The sequence below is a fragment of the Harpia harpyja genome, chromosome 14 (assembly GCF_026419915.1).
Source record: "Harpia harpyja isolate bHarHar1 chromosome 14, bHarHar1 primary haplotype, whole genome shotgun sequence".
Taxonomy (NCBI): Eukaryota; Metazoa; Chordata; class Aves; order Accipitriformes; family Accipitridae; genus Harpia; species Harpia harpyja.
In genome coordinates, this window is record NC_068953.1 from 16985441 (window position 1) to 17006266 (window position 20826).

The 20826-nt window shown below is 50.5% G+C and overlaps 4 protein-coding genes across 5 annotated transcripts in view; 3 read left to right on the forward strand and 1 right to left on the reverse strand.

Annotated features, from left to right (window-relative positions):
- ITGA11 (integrin subunit alpha 11) overlaps window positions 1-3561 on the forward strand; it is an 81794-nt gene extending 78233 nt beyond the window's left edge. The window contains exon 31 of the mRNA XM_052807919.1: window positions 1395-3561. Within this exon, the coding sequence (XP_052663879.1) occupies window positions 1395-1409 (15 nt within the window). The 3' untranslated portion in view covers window positions 1410-3561. The remainder of the gene's footprint in view (window positions 1-1394) is intronic.
- Window positions 2683-8951, reverse strand: FEM1B (fem-1 homolog B). Its single transcript, XM_052807926.1, has 2 exons — window positions 8366-8951; window positions 2683-5765 (listed from the first exon to the last, which is right to left on the reverse strand). The coding sequence occupies exons 1-2, from the start codon at window positions 8611-8613 to the stop codon at window positions 4130-4132; spliced, it is 1884 nt and encodes a 627-aa protein (XP_052663886.1). The 5' UTR covers window positions 8614-8951; the 3' UTR covers window positions 2683-4129.
- Window positions 8752-11564, forward strand: LOC128150654 (basic salivary proline-rich protein 4-like). The gene is made up of 5 exons (XM_052807014.1): window positions 8752-8871; window positions 8985-9423; window positions 9695-9957; window positions 10086-10282; window positions 10373-11564. Exons 1-5 carry the CDS (start codon window positions 8752-8754, stop codon window positions 10398-10400), a joined length of 1047 nt encoding a protein of 348 aa, XP_052662974.1. The 3' UTR covers window positions 10401-11564.
- Window positions 11565-11634: 70 nt separating this feature from the next.
- Window positions 11635-20499, forward strand: CLN6 (CLN6 transmembrane ER protein). Of its 2 annotated transcripts, XM_052807927.1 has the most exons (7): window positions 11636-11762; window positions 12877-12991; window positions 13759-13857; window positions 16049-16237; window positions 16350-16405; window positions 17902-18024; window positions 19267-20499. In XM_052807927.1, the coding sequence occupies exons 1-7, from the start codon at window positions 11680-11682 to the stop codon at window positions 19553-19555; spliced, it is 954 nt and encodes a 317-aa protein (XP_052663887.1). In that variant the 5' UTR covers window positions 11636-11679; the 3' UTR covers window positions 19556-20499. The 2 variants fall into 2 exon arrangements, with proteins under 2 accessions (XP_052663888.1, XP_052663887.1); XM_052807928.1 differs by lacking the exon at window positions 13759-13857 and having other exon boundaries at window positions 11635-11762.
- Window positions 20500-20826: the final 327 nt, after the last annotated feature.

Genomic DNA, 20826 nt, shown 5'->3' on the forward strand with positions numbered 1-20826 from the left:
CAAATTTACGCTCATGCCCTGGGAAGCCTCAGTGAAACAAGCTCTCTTAAGCTCCCCCATCTGACCTCCTCGACAAGAGGCAGCTCTCGCCATCTTCAGATAGACTAACTCATTAATTAATTCTGCACCTTGACATATCCTGACCAGGGTGGCACAGCCCCAGCCAGGGCCTGATCCAGCAAACCCTGCTGTGAGCACAGCAGGGGGACCAGAGCAAACAGGCACCGCTGCCACAGCCAGGACGGGGCTCGAGGCTGTGGGGGTCCCTGCAGAGCCACGTCTGCAGGGCCACTGGTCCCCCACCAGGCACCCTGCAGCAGTGGCAGTGATGGGGCTGGTATGCAAGCCCTGCCAAACACAAAAACTTGAGTCCCATCATTTGAAAAAAAATAAGTGACTTGTTTTCAGAAAATGGTTTTCTTTACTAAGCCAAGTGCTCTCCCCTGCTTGCCGCTGCCGAGGCTCTGAGGTAAAGTTGAGCAACATTTGCCTCTGCAGAGATGCAGAAGCCTATGGGAATAAGTGAAAACCTCAGCTTTTCATGCAGCTACACGATGCCAGGACCAGCTAGGGCTCTCATCACCACCTAAGGACCATGGTTTAAGCATAGCTGACCCAAAGACAAGCATGTAAAATGCCAGCTGCAGATCCCTCCATCTGCGGTGGCACTGCCCTTCTGCTCAGGCTCACATCCCTCCGGCCAGAGGGACCAAGACTCCAGGTTTGCCAAGGGTTTGCATCCCACCGAGCGTGGGCTGGCCTCAGGAAGGTATATTTTTAAAAGCCAGTCTGCTCTCCAACAGCAGCTCTCTGCACCGAGCCAGCTCTATAAATAACAGACCACCACCTATGGGCACACACATGCCTCGTCCCTGGCAGAGGCGATGTCACGCAGCTCCTTTTTCCCAGTGGAAGGGGCACCAGTGGGGTTTGTACAGATTTTTATCAAGAGCTTTAAATAACTCCCACAAAGACAGCAAGCGCACTCTTCCAGCTTTTAATGCTTGAAAAAGAAATTTCCAGACTAAGGAGAGGGATGGTCCCGGGACGCCAAGAGCCATGATGGACTCTGCTGCATCTGCCGGTGTGCAGTAACAGGCACCCACCTTTATTTTTTTTTTTTCTATCCCTTGGCCAAGAGGTTTTACTGCCATAGCACAGGCAGCAGAACAGCACCTCCATGACGCCACCTTCCCGGGCTGCAGACAAGCAGGAACCCGTCTTCATCAGGAACTGGGACAAAGACCAGGGACAACACCTGAGACAGGAGTGGCTTTAGCATCAGCTGCTCCTTCCATAGCACAGACCTTCCCCCTCTTTATAGAAAGTGCTTTGCAATCTACTGACAAGAAGTTTTATTGCTGCTTCTAGGTAACAGCATACTCTCTCTTCAGGTCTTCACATACTGAAATCATCCCAGGAACAGCATGAACAAAGCAGAACCTCAGCAAATCTCCTGCAACGGAGCCAAAAGCAGGAAAGGATCAGAACAAAGCTACAGGAAGGGAGAAAGCAGCAGCTTTTCTACAAGGTTGTTTGGTGTAACATTCTGTTTCTTATTAAAAAAGCAGAATTGTGGGAGGAGCAGCTTCTGTCCCCTTATTACCTACAGATATTTCAAGCATGCACGTTTGTTCCAACAACAGTTTTATACAGGCATTTCACAAGAACACAACACTTAGATAACCCCATGTCAGAAACAGGTCCTGAGAAAAAAAGAAACAGTGCAAGGAAATACAGTCTTAATCAATGATATAGCAACTCGAAATGATTTCCAATCCAGAACGCTTTGTTATACAGCAAGCAGTATGAGTCACTGCAAGTGTTCAGCCCTCTCCCCTCTTTCCCCCTCACTCTCCCAAGTCAAACAGACTCAAGGACCGCTGACTCTCATTTTTAACTACAGGCACATCACAAATTATAAATGTGCAAGTGCAAAAAGGAACAGCAAGGCACCAGCGCCCTGTTTGAAGCACGTGGCACAGGGTAACAGAAGACTTCTTTTCTGTAACACATACACACGAGTTCATATACTGGTTAATTTTAACCTAGTCAGCTACCAGCAACTTTAGTACCTAAATAATAACTACCTGGTACATGGTCTCAAGTTGTTCAAGTTTCAGGTTCAAAGCTTTAGCGGTAAGGGACACAATCCCCAAATGGGAGACTAAAAGTGTTCCCCGGTTCTCACGATAAGCCACAGTGACTTAAACATTTTTTTGCATTTCCAACAGCCAGGCTAAAAATCACCACTGTAAATTCTCAGCAAAACTGCAGCTTTCCTGATGACTTCTGATGAACACATCTCAGCACACAGGAGGAAGACATTTAGGGTAACAATTTATAGAAACACTAACACCTTCCCAACCACTTGACAACATCCACTTGTTGCATTAAGGCCCCAGGTGGCCGAATTTAGCTTTGCCATTTTGCCTGACCTTTGACTGCAAGAGTCATGGTTTTTTAAGAGCAGTAGTCCAACCTACCTGAGATACAAGTGACAGATGCATTTTTCATTTTAGGTCCTAGTTTCCAGCAGAGTAAAGTTTGCAGCTTAGAAGACACGGTATTTCTGAAGCTTTTCCCTTGAAGGAGACACAACAGCCAGCGCTTATGGTACCGTACAATCCAAGCAGCGCTGTTCTGCTTGGCACTAAACAAAAATTAACAGTTACAAGCTAATTCCACATTCAATGTTTATTTATTTGTAATACAAATAGAAACGTGTGCCCAAATCTCGCCTTAAAGTTCTACCCAGATTGTTTAAAAAAAACCTACAGAACATTCTTTCATCATCTTACAGTTAAAAAGCTGCATTTAAAATAAACAGAGTTTTCAGTAGCCTGTCAAAACAAGTGACATTTTACTGTCGGAGTATCTGCAACTTCTACCAAGGAGAAGTACTTTCTCAAGCAACAGTGTTATTATACAATCAGTTGCTTACCATAAAGATCTTATGATAGGACAATTTTTTAAAAATCAGGTTTCATAGAGATTTTCATAATGAAAGGAGTAAAAATCATGAAAAATCCTCAAGTCCAATTCAGGGAGGCACAGACTCCACGCTTATTGGAAAAGCCAGTTTCAAGCAGTTTCAAGGAAGACTCTCTTTGGCGACAGACTACTCCATTAGGAAGATACAGCATTTGGAATCCAAGAGTGCAGTTTTACATACTTTGAGTCAAAAAGGTGCATGTTGATCATTGAAACAACAAAAAACAAGTTAAAAGCATTTTGAAATGTTGGGACACACACAAACACAAATACCCTATAAATTTTCTAGGTATCCATGCATGATCTTTATATATGAGCAACTTAGCTACATAAAAAGAAACCATGACTCCGGTTCATTTCGGTCAATGTGCAAGTTCCTTTTTCAAAAGTTATTCAATACTTACTGTAGTAGTGTAAATGAAGAGCTTGATATTTCAACTGTTATTAGATGAACATACCATAGCTGAATTTAAACCTGTATTTCCTAACAGAGCATTCCATACGTCTATAGCTGTTGATAACTGCTGTTCAAAACTTAATTAAAAAAAATTAAAATTTAAAACGTTACCAACATCTTCAGCATTAACTGAAAGGCATAAAAAGATGGTGAGGTATGAGAGCAATGGACTGCTCTGTATGTCGAGATTTCACTTTTAACCAACTACCACATAATTTCCAATTGTCCTTTCCCACCTCACTCCAAGAAGTTTTAAAATTTGCAAAGCTACTGCCTCGGTAGCGAGGTGACATGGGCTTTCAGAGGTGCCTTTGTAAATAACTACCTAAAGCACTCAGCTGCAAATCGTAAGTGGAGATGTGTTATCAGAAAGAAAACATTCTGCACAAGTTACATTGGGATTCTTTTCATTTTGTTTACAAAAACAAGAGATAACGAAGCAATTCTTTTAATCAAAAGAAATGACCAAAATCTCAAACATCAGATTTGACTACAGGAAAATGATGTGGCTTTTCTCCCTACCCAAGGTCTGCATGAGAACTGAGGCTGCAGACTGAATCCAGAGGAACCCAAAACCAAAAGAATAGAGAAAAACAACTCCATGTACACATAATGTATTCTGCTGTCTGCAATTGATGTCATCCCGGGATAGCACCACCACGAAAGATTTTATGTTGCCTAGTGAAACTTCACAAATTCTTCCAGAGTTCTGGGGATCTGGTTTTGGTAGCTGATGTTATAGATCCGTACTGCTCGGGCAGCCAGGCACTTGAGACTCAGCTTCATTTGAGTTTTAAGGAGTATTTCAGACACCCCTGTTGTACTTTTATCAAGAGGGGTTTTCTTCTGCTTGTTCGTCATGTCTGTATGAGCACCAGCCTCCACCAGGCTAATGATGATGGAATGCAATGTCAAGAAGTCACTGATGGGCCTGTGATATTGGACAATGATGTGGAGTGGACTATTCCCTTCGTTGTCCACAGCGTTCACGTCAGCACCACAATCTAGCAAGAGTTTTGTGACAAGTGCGTTAGGAAAGCTGCAGACATCATTCGTGTGGAAGTCGTCAACCGGCGTACTGGAATTGACAGCATGATGCAGCAAACTAGAGCCATCCCGAGTTCTGGGATCGAGGTGAATCAGGTTATAAATCTGTTTGTTGATTCGCGACTGATCCTCTTCGCTGCATTGGGTCTTGGTAGAGATGCAGACTAAGTAGAGAAAGGTAAAAATGTTGCATTCATAGTTGTCCATGGCTGTGTGGATGTCAGAGTCTTGGGTGGTTTTGATCCGGGACATGCCTTGTTCTATTTCCAAGACGCTGCACCTCAGAACGCTCTCAATGTCCTTGGCTTTAACAGGCTCGTTTAAGTGTATCATCTGAGAAAAGACTTGAGCAAACCTCAGGAGGTCCTTATGAGTGTTCCTGTTGCCTTTTTGCCTTAGATGCAACGCATGGAGCCATAGCTTGATACACTGTTCAAACTCCATGTTATCTGCATAAACAGCCCCACGGTAAATAATGGGGTGAGAAACATCAATATTGTCCGAGCCCAGAATTCTTTCCCGCACAATGAGGCCCTCCATGTGAAGGGCATCTCTGTCCTGCCTAATAGACTCTAATTCCTGAGGAGTCCTGCATTCAGTCCTGTTTCCATAAGCTTCAATTTGTGGAAGAACTTCTTTTTCAATTATATTCTCACTGTCTCGGTACCTCTCCAGCATCGCTAAATATAAATAGTGGTAAGTCTTCATTATATCATAGTTTTCTCTGTCATTTGCAAATGAGGCACCCAAAAGTTCCAGAGCTTCAATCCGGCTTCTCCTATCACAGTCGGCGTGAGCAAGCAGCAGCTCTACAACGTCAGCCTTGCAGCTCTCAGCAGCGACTTTCAGCGGAGTCATCCCATGGCCATTCACCATCATCGCCGCCTTCCACTTGACCAGCTCCCTCACTATTTCCAAGTGGCCAGCTTCAGCCGCGAAGTGCAACGCCGTGGCACCACAGTGGGCTTTGGCGTTGGGATCAGCATGCTGCTCGAGGAGGTACCTCACCACGTCCGTGTGGCCTTTGTAAGCCGCAATCATAAGGCAAGTGTTGTCGTACTTGTTGGCAATGCTGATGTTGGCATTGTTTTCTACCAGGTATTTCACAATGTCCAGTCTGCCATCGAAACACGCGGCCCTCAGGGGAGTCGAATTGGTCACCGTAGTGTGATTCACATTGGCACCGTGACTCACCAGCAATTTGACTACTTCAAAGTGGCCAGCTCCTGCTGCACACCAGAGAGCTGTGGCTCCATCAATGACAAAGCTGAAAATGTAAAGACAGAAACAAGCAGTTAAACTGACGCTCTTTCAAAAGCATCTTTTACAGCCAGCCAAGCAGTATGGAACAGGCACGTACGCACCCAGCCATTAAAAACTATTTTATAGCCATCCTATTTTTGTACTTGAAGGAACTTACCGGGATAGCCAAGGTAAAAGAATGAGAGACTTATCAAGCACGCAGACCTCCCAAAGGAAGAAGCGTTGGAAGCTGAAACTTGAAAGCAGCCAGGGGATTTAGCCACATTTTGCACTAGTACTTCCTGGGCTGCTTTGGAGATCCTACCTGCAAGCTCCAGCCCTCAGCCTACTGAGGTCTCAGGAAGAATAGTTACAAAAATTACCGCTTCTTTGATGCCTTGTGCCAGAAACTGACACATTGAAGAAAGAGAGAAAACTCAAAATTGACATATTGACACAAAAAAACAAACTCAGACATGATTAACAGTACAGCTATACACTACACCAGCCCTGGCAGCAAAGCTGGCTGAAGAATTTCATATCACTTCACTTGTTCTCTCGCCCTGAGCTGCAAAACTGCAACTGCTTCTGCTGCGCCGATACTTCTTGTTTGAGAGACCGCACGGTAAACCAGCAGTCTGGTTACTCAAATGGAACTCCAGGAATAAAAAAAGCAGAAGTTCTTCTGAGCCGGACTGTTTCAGAGATCTGTTTTACACCATAGCCTTGTAGACAGCTTGCTGGCACTGGTAAACAAGGGGACAGTTAACTTCAGCAAAGCATCACAGTTTCTTAAGTTGTTTTCATTCCCAAATACAGCACATTGTGTAACTACAAAGCTAAAGGCTGATGTCCTTTCTGTTCTCCTGATTTTTGAAGCAGCACTTAAATGTAGAAACAGGTGGCTTCACATCGCAGAGAATACACACTTGAGGCACATCCCAAATCACAGAGGAGGGACAAATACCTTATTTCCCTATGTCCAAACAGTCACGTTTCCCAAAGTTAAAATATCATAAGACACTGACTTAATTCTAACTTTAACAGTGATTTTTATCATTTTATGAAGCTCTCGCGTAGCTCAACAGGAATATAAGTGTGGCTGTTTGTAAATCCAACACCTCTAGACAACACTCCAGAAGCCATTTAAGACCTCTGGCATGCAGAGATGTCTACACTTTTAGTCACAGTAAGAAGTTCCTTGTTTTGTAAATAATCACACTAAAATACTTTTATATTAAAACCGGAGGAAAGTCAGGGCCTAGGATTTGTTAATGAACAGGAGGTAATTTATTGGTGCAGAGGTATATATTTACAAGTCAAAAGCCCGGAGCCCAAACAAGCAGAGCTGCTGTGCCTGTGCCACCTTATCCCAAGAACGACAATAATGCCGGGATCACATGCCGCCTCTCTTCTCACCAGGCTGCGACTCCCACTGTGCCCATTGTGTCTCAGACAACACCTCCTTTAATCTGCACCAGGCAGAGGCTCTGGCAAGCAGATCACCATCCCATCAAGGCACAGCAGGAGAAAATTCAGCGGCAGAGGGGGGCTGACAGCCCTTCCTATCACTTTCTGTCAACAGAAACCCTTCCTTTAACTGAATTTGGGGCAGACCTCACCCTAGGTATTCCCAACCAGTTTTTGCTTGTGGAAAAAAAGGGCTGGAAGAGGAAGAAAGAAAAAAAAAAAAACCAAACCAAACCACACAGGGAAGTCGGTTCCTCCCCCTTCACTCAGCATGTAAGAACCAAGCCAGTCTTTCCCTGGGCGAGGTGGAGCTGCACAGGCACAACTCCAGCTCATGAAGTAGGAACCAGATGAAAGATATCCACGGGGACCCATCACGATCTCTCTCGCTCAGTATCTGATGTGAGCTCTCCTCTTGGTGCAAGCTACCTGCAAAACCTGAAGCTGTTCAAAAGACCAATCTACCTTCACGATTAGTCAGCCTTATGTTGAAGGCCGACATATGGGCAAGAACTTGATGAGCACTGTAGGAGGTTTTAAAAACAACATTCCTCGTTCATTCTGCCGTGGCAGCACACCACCTGAGGACCCAGACATCACAGCCAGGCTTCTCCCCAAACAGTGGCATCAGCACCGCTGCCCCAGCCGGGTCCCAGCTGAGGGCCTGGCACCCCCTTCCCTCCCTTTCTTCCCTTCCCATCCTAAAATGTCACATTTCGCTCCCAGCCATCCCATACCTTGGCTGCCAGCAGCCAGGAAGGGATGTTCCTTGGGATGTCTGGGCTGGACACCAAAAAACTCTCAATTTGAGTAAAACAAAGCCCAGCTCCCAGTGTGCAGCTAGCACCTGACCTTGACCCGATGCTCACTGTCACCCGCGGCACAGAAATGTCACAGAAAAGGTCACTTCAGCACAGCGAGAGAGAATACGAGGCGACGAGCTCGCCGAGGAGCTCTCTAGGCTGCGGCGAATATTATTCCGTCTACAGTTTCAGGTGGAGGATTGCAGAAGGCCGAAGGCATTTTTACGGCTACAAAAACAACCTCCCTAACGCCAGCTGGGCGAACGACGGGGTCCTGAGCCCTTACGCCGTGCTGGTACCAACACCGATGTCTGGCCGGGGCAGTGCCAGGCGGCAGCCAGCTCTTACGTACCCATCGAAGCGGACCGTGCCGGTCTGCTGGGTCTGCACGCGGTAGTGCTCGAGGAGCAGGCGGACCACCTTGGTGTGGCCGTTTCGGGCGGCGATGATGAGCGGGGTGGAGCGCTGCCCGCCGTGCTGGCTGACGTAGCCCAGCAGGTACTTGATGTCACTCTCGGAGCGGTTGAGGAGCAGCGCGGCCAGGGTCAGCACTCGCCCCTCACTCGCCGCCTTGTACACGTACCCGGCCAGGCCCTCCATCGCCGCCGCCTCCTCCTCCCGACTGCGGCCCCGACGACCGGGTCGGCCCCGCTCGGACCTACCGGCCTGCCCCGCCGCCGGGGCGGCCTCTCCCTCCGCCTCCTCCTCCGTCCTGCCTCGGTGCCCGGCGGGGGGCACATGCGGCCCCCTCGGGGCCAGCCGCCCCCCGGGCCCGGCCAGCCCCTGCGGGCCGGCGGCGAGGCGGGGCAGCCCCAGCGCCCACCGCCGCCTCACCCGTCCCGCGAGTCCCCGCCGCCCGCCCCGGGCCCGCGGCCCATCCCCGCCGCCGCCGCTCAGCTGTCCCGACCGGGGACGCGAACCCGCAGCCCCGCCGCCGGCCCCGCCCTACGGGGGGAGGCGGGACCCGTTAGAGCGGCAAGGCACGGACTGGGACCGGGACCGGGACCGGCGCCGCTCCGCCGGCCGCAGAGGGCCGCGCCGCGCGCGCGCGGGGCACCGCTACGGGTCGCCGGAAGGGCCCTGCCGGGCGCGCGGCGGGCACGGGCGTCCGCCGCCGCTCCGCCCCCGCCGCCGACTCCGGAAGGGAAACCGGAAGCGCCGCGCCCTTTCCCGTTTCCCCCTCCAACCCCCCCGGCAACCGGCGGCAGCGCACGGACGTTCCGGCCCGCGGACGGCTGACGACCCCGGGGTGGGAGGGACGAGGCAGCCTCCCCTCCCCAGGCACCCCGGTGCTGCCTGCCCGCCCGCCCCCGGGGCCTCATGGCCAGCTGTCCGGCCGGAGGCTGCACGGCCTCCCCTGGCCTGCCCTCCTCGGGTGGCCTGGCACTGGGCTGGGCCCTCCCGGCTCAGGTTGGGTTGGGTTGGGTTGGGTTGGGCTAGGTTGGTTGGACTGGGTTGGGTTAGGTTGGGTTGGGTTCAGCTGGGTTCAGCTGGGCTGGGCTGGGTTGGGTCTGGTTCAGTTGGATTGGGTTGGGTTGGGTTGGGTCTGGTTCAGTTGGATTGGGTTGGGTTGAGCTGGGCTGAGTTGGGTCCAGCTGGGCTGGGTTGGTTGGACTGAGTTGGGCTGGGTTGGTTGGGCTGGGTTGGGTTTTGTTTGGTTCAGTTTGTTGTTTTTTTAAAGAAGGGACCGGCAGCTTTCACCGCCTCGGCCATGACTCCACCCCGAAAAGCCTGTCGTGCCCAGTCTCAGCACACACAGGAGCTTTGTCCTTGGTTTCAGGGACGCCACTACCAGCCTCGCTGCACGCGTATCAGCTTAACCGAGAGCTAAATGCAACCCACCTGCTTGGCTGCCTCTCCTTTCCTCTGTACAGATCATCTCCCAGAGACCTTCGGGAGGTGCCCCACGCTGTGACCGGTTACCTGAGACCAATAAAGGCCACGGTAAGTAACGTGATACGCAACCTGCGCCACTGTCTGTTGCGTGCCATTGTTCTCAAGGGGATACGGTATCAGCCGTATTAATAGTTAATTTAAAATTATGCAACTGGAGCCGCAACTCTTGTGGAAAGTTTCGTGCAGGCCGGGCCGTGCATTATGTATGGGAGCAGCAGCCCGGCTGCACGGCCAGCATTGCCAAAAGGAGCCCTGGAGAGGCGAGAGGGAAGCGAGTCAGGCCGCGGTCAGCTCTGTGGTGTTCAGTCAAGGAGGATCAGCTTTTAACAGCCATGTACGCATGTAAGGTACAGCGTGACAAGCAGGGTTCATGGTAAGTTTAAGTGGAACCTGTCTCCATTACCTCAACGATCTCCTCCACTTTTCAAGGATTTTTTTTTTTTTCCCAACAAATCCTGCCCAGCTGCCACTCGTGTTCCCCCGTGGGTTAGCATGAACGGTGCAGAGAGGGTCCCTTGAGGAAGCGCTGATGCTACCACCGGACGTCCCTCCTGGCAGCACTGCTGAGCAGAGAGACTGAGGTCTCCGTTCTGCAGCTTCTTGGAGCCTCATCAGCTTTGGTGGGTCCAGCTCGCTGCAGTCCGGACCACGATTCCTCAGCAGAAGGCTATGGCACAGCTTCAAGTTATTATCCCTAGTTACCATCTCAGCAACATCGCCACGCGCGGCCAGGGAAACAGAGACGCGAACGTGTCGGTGTAGTTACTGCAGAGCTCCCAGCTCTATGTAAGCCCCTGAGCTCCACCGTGCTCAGCGTCAACAGCCCTCGAGCTGCCCAGGAGCAGGGTCAGAAGCCAAAGGGTTTCAGTGCATCAAACCACTTAGTCCATCAAATCCCTGTTTCCCCTGAGACCAGCAGCACATCTTAAGCTGTATCTCCGCTCAAGGAGCTCTGCACCTCCTGTTTTAGACCCTAAACTACAAGTCCCAGGGGGTGCAAATTAAGTCCCAGAGGGTGCAAATCCTTCCCTGCCTCACACTTTTACTGCCCGTGAGTTGTCCCGACCCGACGGCATTTATCCAGGCAAAACGGGGGAGAGGGAACAGAGCATGGCATCCATGTCTCCTGACTTATTGGAGTAACGATGTCCGTGTGCTTTATGCCGTGCCAGTGCAGAACACAAGTTATTTCGTTCCAGGGGAATGGAGACGAGACCTGCCGCACGTAGTGATTTGCTTGTGGTGATAAGCCAAACCTGTGGCAGAGCCAATGCTGTGCTCCACCACCTTATTTCCATTAAACCTCGGGCTTAAAACACTACAGTGATTGCATGGGACGGGCTGTATTTTCCACCTCATACTCTGCCAGCCTTTTCCCACCCCCGAATCTCATTTTTCTTGGCCGGGTGAGGACTCGTATGGAGAATACTTGGCTGTGCGTCAGGGCCGAGAGCTTTTCATCGAAAGAGCAATTAAGGAGTTAATACCGTCCTTCTCCTTTTCCTCGATTTTAAAACCACCAAAGATTATCCACTCCTGCTTTGGAGAGGGAGGGGAAATACAATAAACTGCCTGCATTTTGCACGGGGAGGGGAAGGCCGGCCTGGGCTGCGCTGAGCTGCCCCCGCCCCGCCGTCCCCCCCCCCGCCCGGCCGGGGCGGTCCCAGGGCCACCGGCCGCGCAGCCGCCGCTCGTCCCCCGGCGCCGAGGCGGGGCCCGGGCGGAGCCGGGCCGGGACGAGCGGGACCGGGGCCGGGGCCGGGCGGGCACATGCAGGGCGCGGCGCGGCGGCGGCCGTTCCCGGCGGCGGCCCCGGGCTCCCCCCAGCCCGTCGGGCCGCTCTACCCGGGCAGGTGAGCGGCGGGGCCGGGCCGGGCCGGGCCGGGCCGGGCCGGGCCGGGGGGGGGGGGGGACGACACACGGACACGGGACCGGGACACCCCCTCCCCGTTCCCCTCGGGTTCCCCCCCTCCCTGTTCCCCGGGGGTCCCCAACCCATCCAGCTCCCCTCCCCCCAGCTCATCCTGCCCCAAGGTCCCCCAGGATACCCCAGCCCCCCAGCTCATCCCCTGCCCCATCCTGGGTACCAGCACCCCATCCGGGATGCTGCTGTTGTCCAGAGTATCCCGGAGGGTCGGGGTCCCCCAGACTCGTGTAGGGTTCCCCCACTCGGCCCCACAGCCTTGTCCGGGGCATCCTGGCTTACCTGGGTTATCCCAGCTGGTCCAGGGTTTGACGGCCTCTTCCAGGGAGCCACAACTCTCCCGGCTCATCCAGGGCACCCCGACTTGTTCAGGGTACAACCATGCTCCTCCTCCATCTGTCGGGTTTGGACCACGGGCTCAGGTAGCACGAGCTCATGGCTGATCCAGCTGATGCCGTTCTGGTCTCAGCAGCACAGAAGAGCGATTCGTCCACTTTTCCCATAGGGAGGTGAAGGTCCAGTGGTGCTGGAGGGTTCTTTGATGGAAGGAGTTCAGCGGGGTTGGATCAGGCCTTGCTCTGCAAAGGCAGAGGAGGAGGATCTTCAGAGTGGAAGATGAAGGTGATAGTGCGTCCAGAGCATCCCTGTGCTTGAGTACCACCAGGCATCAATGCGTTTTTAGCGTTCAGCAGAAGTGCCATGGGAGTTGAATTTTGCTTTGTCATGCAAAAGTTAAAAATAGTTGCACTTAATTCAGCACTTAAGCTTTTCATGCTGCCTTTGTGCTCACTTCTCAGCCAGGAAGAGCCTCCTTTTGGGGACATGCCAGTTTTTATTAACAATGCTTTGCCTTTCTGTACTGCCTCCTTCTCATTTTGGCCTCTCAGCCTTGTTGTTATTCCACAGATCCCAAAGCCCAGAGATGCACTGGCAGCCAGGGAGGCACAGGTTTTGTGTGGGGATGCAGACCTAGAGTCTGCTCCCTGCCTCCTTGGAAACCTGTTATATGACTTAAGGCTGACACCGTCACTTCCGTCATCTAGGCATGGAGCGGTCAAGAACGAGGACACCTTCAAGACCTCCCCATTTCATTTTGATCTGTGGTTCTACTTCACTCTGCAGAACTGGGTGCTGGACTTTGGGCGTCCCATTGCAATGGTGAGTGTGGCAGAGGCAGGCACGCTGCTTTGCTTGCGGTCAACGTATTTGGGGTGGAGGACAGGGAGGCAGAGCCGTGTTGGTCCCCTGTAGACCCATGGGCTGTTTTCTACACCAAAGGGACTCCCTTGAGGAGCTGTCCTTGAGACGAGGACCACTGCGATGTACTGGTATAACTGGTACCAAGCGTGTTGCTCCAGTCACGGGGAAGGTATCTGGGAAACTTGTTCCAAGTCATCTGTCCCACAACTTGGTATTTTCATAACAAAAGTTACCTGGAGAGGTTCCTGCTGCTCTTCCCCATACCTTGCCTGTATCTCCAGAGCTTGGGACTCCTGGTCTCCAGATCGTGCAGGGCAGAAGTGGCCATTACCCTCAAATGTAATTTTTTATTGCTGGCATCTGCACGTGGCAGAAGGTTAACGGAGATCCACTGCTGCAGGACTCCAAATGCCTTGCTTGCTCGCTCAGCCACACAACTTCACGGCATTGGCTTTGGGCAGCACTGCAGGAGTGAATGGCTGAGATGTAAATATGCTGTGCATTTAGCACTCACTTCCAGATTGTGCTTTTAGGGATGCTTACTGCAAGAAGAGCTGCCCAGCTTCGTTACTAACAGCTACATGAAGTCAAGCTGACGATTAGCAAGCAGCAGCAGTCCAAAGCAAGGATTTTCTCTCTCCCTGCCTTTTAGCCAGTGATGGGGCTGTAATCGCGAGCTGGGCGGTGAGGATATACTGATGTGCTTTTTATTCCCCCCTCCTCAGATAATCCTACCTTTGGAGTGGTTTCCTCTAAATAAACCGAGTGCTGGAGATTATTTCCACATGGCTTACAATGTTATCACGCCATTTCTTCTGCTAAAGGTAAACCTTGAGGTGCAGGTGTTGCATTTTTTTTAATATTACTGGTGTAAAAACAGGCTAAGAGTTTGTTAGGAGCTTGGTGAACAAATGTTGGTTATTCACAAACTCCTGCAAGTGAGCTGGCCCTACTGTACGTTAGAGGTTTGCCACTTCAGAAAGAATTTGTGATGCCACCTTTTAAAGAGCAACGCAGTGACCATCTTAATGCAACTCAATTTCCTGCATATACAAAGCATATCACTTTCCCCGGGAACTCCGGATTCAGCAGGAGTCAGAGCCCTTCTCCCTGGCTGAGCCAAAGCGTATTTTTAGACAACATCCATCCGTGACTTAAAAGATTTTATGAGACAGCTGGAACTATAGTAGATTTTCTGAATTGTTCAGAGCTTAATTACACTTGCTCTTCGACATTAGAATTGTATGTTTAGCTTGAATTTATCTTGCTTCAGCTGCCAGCGACTGGATCGTATAAACCATTTATGAGGTTAAAGACTGTCATATCATTAGAAATCTTCTTATATTAAATACTTAGCAGCCAGAAGATATGAGAAAGCAATTATAAATATATTTTAACCTTCATTAGCTAGAAATTGAATTATGTCCTAAGATGTAAATGATTCTCTCTCTCCTGAGTCTGTCTGGGAGATTTTAAATGCCGGTATGGCCAAAAAGGAATATTCAGGATCGAAGTCCTTTGGGTGAAGTGAAAGCTCTGAAGCTCAGTCTGACCCATCACAGTCTGACACAGCCGATTTCTGCAGGCTGGGTACTCATCAGGTTAAAATTTTCTATCTTGGACTTCCCTGGCAGCACAGCATGAAGGGTTGGTCCACAGAAAAAAACCCATTTGTTATTCAGGATGCATTTCTTTTGCCCAGTGTCCCCTCAAAGGACATGTCCCACCGTCTTTTTCCATCAGACAAGAGCTCTCCTGGACCTTTTGCTCTTCTTGTCCTCTCTGACTCCTCTGACATTCATACAGCAGATACAGAGAAAGGGAAAGTTAAGCCTCAAAATTAAATACAAATAAGGAGCTTTTCACTGTTTATGAAGGGCTGCAAAGCTGATTTGGCAGCAGGGAGATAGGAGGCGAAGGTGGCCCAGCTGATCCTCAGGCTGGGCTGATGTGTCCCCCCTGACCCATGGTTCCCAAGGCCGGCTTGGCGTCCCCTCCAACGCCTGAACCGCTTGAGCTAGGATTTACATCTTCTGAGGTCTTCCCCACTTTGCAAGCTGAGTGGGGAGCTCCTTTCTGGAGAGAAGCTCCTGCTCCTTGTCCCCAGCTAGGCTTGCAGGAGCTCATCCCGGGCTCTGAGGAACATCGGGCTCCCTGCCAGCCTCACGTGCCTGCCTCCACCCAGACCTAAGCAGACCATGAGATGGTACAGGGAGAGCTCATTGCCAAAGCTGCTGTTCAAAAGGTTGCCTCAACTGGTTTTGCTGGCAATTAGGTATTTCTAGATATGGGTTTAAACGCAGCTTCCTCTTTAGAAGCAAATACACAGAGAGGTGAGTCCAGTTCCATTAGGAAGGAACTAAAAACCCCAAACATTTCAACAAGAGGCCTTTGAAAATCATCCAGCAGAGAATTAGAAAGGAGCAAGTGTCTCTTAGCCAGAGAGTGAAGTGCATGTGCTCAGCTGGAGTGGTGCTGGAGGCTTTTCCTGCCACTGGAGGGCACAGCCAGCCTTGCAGATCCGCTCAGCAGAGCAACTAGAGAAAGCAGTTGCCTTTTTGTTTCTCATTAATCGGTTTTGATCACATCTGGTGAAGAAATTGCTTCAAGTACTGTATTAGAAGTACTGGATCACTGATTCGGTCTAAGCGTTGACTGAGGTTGTGGGTGCTGCTTTGCAGAAAGGTTTAACAAGGGCAAAAAATGTGGGTTTCTTGTTGCAAACAGGGATAAAGCGTGTATTCAAGCCTGAAAGCCACGTAGGCTGATGCAAATGTGTCTGAGGAGATGCATTTATGGAAAGTAGCTGCAATCAGGGAAGCTCGTTCTGGTGTGGTTGCACCGCTTTCCCAGGGGGGACAACTGTTTCCCTGCTACACCTGCAGCTTTCTGCAGGCCTCTTGCTTGTTTTTTTGATGATTTTTTGCAAAGCACCGTGAAGTCGAAGAGGGCAGAACTTGTCACGTATCTCTGCTGGTACCTTCTCACTGTTCAACATGTCTCTATGTTTTTTAGCTCATCGAGAGATCCCCCAAAACCTTACCGAGATCAATGGTCTATGTCAGCATCATCATGTTTGTCATGGGAGCCAGCATCCACCTAGTCGGAGACTCCGTAAACCATCGGCTGATTTTCAGTGGCTACCAGCACCATCTGTCTGTAAGAGAGAATCCCATCATCAAGAACCTGAAGCCAGAGACACTGGTAAAGAGGCTGTGTTTTATATAAGCACTTAAAAAATATATTAATTGCTTGTTCTTGTTCAATAGCATCCAGTTCCCTCTGCCCTTTTAAATCTCTTTTTGGTACATTACAGATTGATTCCTTTGAGCTGCTGTACTACTACGATGAATATTTAGGTCATTCGATGTGGTAAGCAATTTACAGTCTATCTAGTGGCCTCAACGTAATACAAGGAAGGGCAGATCTGATCTGATCATAGCTTAATACGTAAAAAAATAAAATGCAGCTGATGAGAGCTGGCTGAGGATAATGTTCTCATAGCCAGTGTGATTACAGTGGATCTCTCCCTTGGAAAATCACCCATTCCCCTTAGTTTTGTCTCCATCTCAGTGATATTTCTAGGATGTGGCAGCTGTTTGACGGCCACAGGGGCCAAAAGAACGACTCGTCAGGTCTCACCCCTCAGCCACCTTCCACAGGATACCCAGATAAAGAGACAGGTTACAGTGCAGGTCTGAGGGCTCCGCAGACTCCTTGGCTGTCACCACCCACATTTTTGCTCCTCTGGAGGTTGAACCCAAAACAACCCGACTCTGCCCAGTCTCTCTAGCCCTTTGCTCGCTCCTCTCCTTTGCTGTGCATCTGTTCAGTGACCCTCCAGCAAGAGGGAAGTGTTGCTCACATGGCGAGACCAGTGCCACCCCGTAACAGAGACCGTTTGACCATGGTGATCCAGGGAGCTCAGTTAGGGTCTGATTTCAGCACTATCGCCCCAAGCCAATTCTAGAAATGCTTGTTCCAGCTGGACAGCGTGTTTCATCCAGCGTGGCTGCACTTGCTGACCCAGGGGCAGGTAATGCTGGTAGGGCCCGCAGGCTGTGGCAGGTCCCATCAGCACCCTCCCGCCCACATGAGCAGCACCAGGCACTGTAGCCGTGTCCCATGTCCTGCTGCTCTGCCTGCACCGAAGACCCCAGGAAGGACTGTCTGGCCCTTTATCTGCTGCCAGATAATCCTGAGATTGCTCAGAGCAGAGGGAAATCTCTTCCCCATCAGGCTTTCCCAGTTTATTTACTGTTCCTTGAGCGCTGTGAAGCAAGCAAATCCCATCCTTTTAAATAAAAAAGGGCTCTGTTAGGTTCTTGAAATCCTGGTCCACGTCCTGCTTTCCTGCAGTTCAGCTTTTAACACAACACTCTTACACAGCCTCTTAGAGTCTGAGAGTGTAACGGATGCAATTGTTTGATGGAGCACTTGAGCCCAGCATTTGACCTAATCAGCAAACTTGGGCTTTTCCTGCCAGAGCCCCAGAAGTCTTATCTGCAGGAGCACGCGGTGCAGCCAGGACATACAATAGCCCTGCACCAGGCACTGCCAGCCCTTCGTCTGTCATATGGACAGAGCAGTAATCTTGTAGCAAAAGCTGTGATGCTGGCAGAGAGGTGATGCCCTGACTGGCACCGCAGGACCCCACCGAGCAGGACCCCACACCCCAGTTACCCGCTGTTTCACCTGCCTGAGCACATGTAGCCAGAGCAGGCTGGGTGGCCTCTGCTTCTCCTCTTTCACCAAATTAATTCACGGGCTCAGCATAGGAATTGGTTATGTGCACAGTTTGGATTTGGGGGGGTGGCTGAAACACCTTCCAGGGTCACACCACCAATTGGAGTTGTTTATGTTTGTAGGTATATCCCTTTTTTCCTGATACTGTTTATATATTTCACCGGCTGCTTCACCCCTGTTGAAGAGGAGAGCAGGATGCCAGTGGCTGCCTTGCTTCTGATGGGGCCCAGCAGCCTTTATTACTGGTAAGTGGCTTCTGCCCCCTCTGCATGGGTGAGGGATGAAGAGGGAGTAATGCAGGCAGCCCCACAGCATGCAGGCAGGAGTTCTCCATTTCCCAGGGCAGAACTTGCTGTGGCTTCTGCTCTGCAGGTCTGGAAAATCAAATCAAATCAAATCTTGTTGAAATTTGCTTTAGCCTTTGCAAGCTGGGACAACTTCAGGGTCACCCCTCAGCACTCCTGTCGCTGCTCAGGGTGTTTTTTTCAACCACAGTCAGTCATATTGTTACTGCTGGAGCTCCAGCTTCCAGCCTCCGTGGTACTTGCTGTCTGCCCCCCCGCCAAAGGCTGCCGCTCACTGTGCTGTTAGACAGTTCCTCGATGATTTTGGGTGGGATGGTCACCCAGTGCCTGCAGCCCATCCACCAGGTCTCAGCTTGTTGGTGGCAATGGGGATGCTCTTACCAGTTGTCCAGGCGTTTTACAGAGAGCCCAGGCCGCCTGTGTGATGCTCGGATGCTGCCTCCTCAGCTCGCCCTGCGGGTCCAAATAGCCTTTTGAGAGAGGTCTTATTTATTTCCCATTTTCATTAGCCTCATCTTCCCAAACGGTTTCCCTGATGGCAGCCAAACAACTTTTCATTCATCCTCAGAGATGATGTTCTCTCTTGCCTGTGGCTTTGCCCCCTGCTGAGACTGGTTTTGTACAGTAAATTAATTTTTGATAGTCAAAATCATCAAGATGATTTGGTCAGTTCCCAGTTACCCCATTGCACTTCCTTTAAATATATCAGCGTGAATCTGTGCAGTTTGTGTGCTAGCGATTTAAGAACAAGGGAGTGTAATTCCTCCTTCCCCCTGCTAACACCCATTCAGGACTGGCCACTGCCAGATACAGCACAGGGGGAGCAGTGGATTTTTGGACTAAATAAGCACAACATCCCCAGGTGGGAGCCAGAGTCTGGCTTTGGTTCTGCCTTTAAGCATCCCATTCACAAATCCCCTTTCAAATCCCATACTGGGCATGCATTTCTTTACCCATTCTCTTAATGAAGCCCATAGCTCAGTTGTTAAATTAGTGGTAAGAAACGTGAAAACAAGTAACAGCTTAAAAGCTGGCAGTAGAAAGCAGCACAGCTTCATCTGTCTGGATGTAGAGCAGGGAGAAGGGGGAGATGTTCACCCCAGGTAAAGCTGGAAGTGCTGGGGGCTGCTGTTGCTCAGTGCTTTCTCCCGGGGGGCACTAACAGGTGTTTTTGCTTTGTAGGTATCTCGTGACAGAGGGTCAGATTTTCATCCTCTACATTTTCACTTTCTTTGCCATGATGGCTTTAGTGATGCACCAGAAACGCAAAGGACTTGTCCTGGACAGCAATGGGCTTTTTCTGTTCTACTCCTTCATCATAACACTGGTCCTCATTGCTGTTTGGGTGGTTTGGCTGTGGAATGACAAAATTCTCAGGAAGAAGTACCCTGGCGTGATCTATATCCCTGAGCCATGGGCATTTTATACCCTGCACATGAACAACCTCCATGCAGCAAAGGAAAGTTTATAAGTTTTGATATTTTAGAGTGATTTGAAGAAAAAAAAAAAAAATCTAGTTTTTCTAATGTAGATGCATTTCAAATAAATTCCTGACCAACAGTAGCTGCAAGATGTATGGTACGTTAACTAGAGCTAGCTAGGGAGGGGGTGTTTGAACAAAAGGGAAAAATAGTCTGAGTTAACGCTTTAAAGCCAGGGTCGTGGCAGGGGCGTCTCCACTGGCTTTGCACCAGCCAGCCCTCAAAATTGCACAATGCAGTTCCACGCTGGACTTTTTCAGGTGCTTAGGGGACAGCACCAAATCCCTCCTGTATCGGAGTAGGGCCACAGCATCCCCGCCACATGGTGGTCCACGCCACTGGCAAACCCCCATCCCACCATCGCCACCCGAGAGAGCATCCTGGCCTTTAACAGGAGCGGTTTGCTGGGAAGTTGGAGCACTCTCACCCACCCCATGTCTTAGCGCGGAGAGGTGTATCCGCTCCTCCCAGCCAAGTAAACATGCTGGGAAGGGGCTGAGCCACCCTACCTTGGATCTGAATGGCAGCTCTGCTCGGCCATGCCTCCCCAAGAAGCCCTCCCAGGGTCCTGGCCGTCAGTGCCTGCGCTGCTGAGCACAGACATTGTGCAGAAAGGGCCGGACTGGTGGCAGAGGCAGAAGGGCCAATTCCCTACGAACGCAGCCCGAAAAGAGCATCGGGCAGGGGGGTGAGCTCCAGCATCAGCCCCGTTCCCATGGGGTCTGTGCCACCAGCAGCTTCTGCTCCCGCTCACCACTTCTCCAGCCTCAGGTGATGGAGCTGAGCTCCTGCAATGCCAGCTGCATCCCTGTGATAGTTTATGTCTATAAAACTTGTATTAGAGCCCTGTGTGACAGAATCCAAGTGGTAGAAGAAAAAAAGCTATTAGCGAAACATACTGAATAAAAATATTTGGTAAAAGTTGTGACTCGCATTGCTTCTTGAAGCAGCTCTGTTCTTTGAATGGAGAATCTTTATCCCATGAGATTTAAGGACCCTGAATGTGTCATTGTAACAGAGCAGGGTCTACCCCGGGAAGGGTCTGGTCCATGCTACAGTGGTCACTATGGCCACTAAATATTTTGTTCTTGGGCCTGGATCTCCACCACCACCTGGCATCAGGTACTTCATCCCCCTGCGCATGTGCTAGCCCTGCCTGCACAGCCACTGGGTTTCTTTTCTTCAAGCACCAGCGGATCTGGAGGGGGAAAGCATCACCCATCCTGCACCCAGCCAAGCTGCTTTTTTTTGTAGGGGACAG

What these genes read in the sequence shown, in the direction of transcription:
- FEM1B (XM_052807926.1), bottom strand. Translation starts at nt 8,613, where the DNA reads ATGGAGGGCCTGGCCGGGTACGTGTACAAGGCGGCGAGTGAGGGGCGA. An exon ending in GGCACGGTCCGCTTCGATGG is followed by an intron (nt 5,766 to 8,365) that starts GTACGTAAGAGC and finishes TTACATTTTCAG; the next exon opens with CTTTGTCATTGATGGAGCCA.
- LOC128150654 (XM_052807014.1), top strand. Translation starts at nt 8,752, where the DNA reads ATGCGGCCCCCTCGGGGCCAGCCGCCCCCCGGGCCCGGCCAGCCCCTG. An exon ending in GCTGGGCCCTCCCGGCTCAG is followed by an intron (nt 9,424 to 9,694) that starts GTTGGGTTGGGT and finishes GTTTTTTTAAAG; the next exon opens with AAGGGACCGGCAGCTTTCAC. An exon ending in CGTGACAAGCAGGGTTCATG is followed by an intron (nt 10,283 to 10,372) that starts GTAAGTTTAAGT and finishes AATCCTGCCCAG; the next exon opens with CTGCCACTCGTGTTCCCCCG.
- CLN6 (XM_052807927.1), top strand. Translation starts at nt 11,680, where the DNA reads ATGCAGGGCGCGGCGCGGCGGCGGCCGTTCCCGGCGGCGGCCCCGGGC. An exon ending in CGCCATTTCTTCTGCTAAAG is followed by an intron (nt 13,858 to 16,048) that starts GTAAACCTTGAG and finishes TATGTTTTTTAG; the next exon opens with CTCATCGAGAGATCCCCCAA. An exon ending in TATTTAGGTCATTCGATGTG is followed by an intron (nt 16,406 to 17,901) that starts GTAAGCAATTTA and finishes TTATGTTTGTAG; the next exon opens with GTATATCCCTTTTTTCCTGA.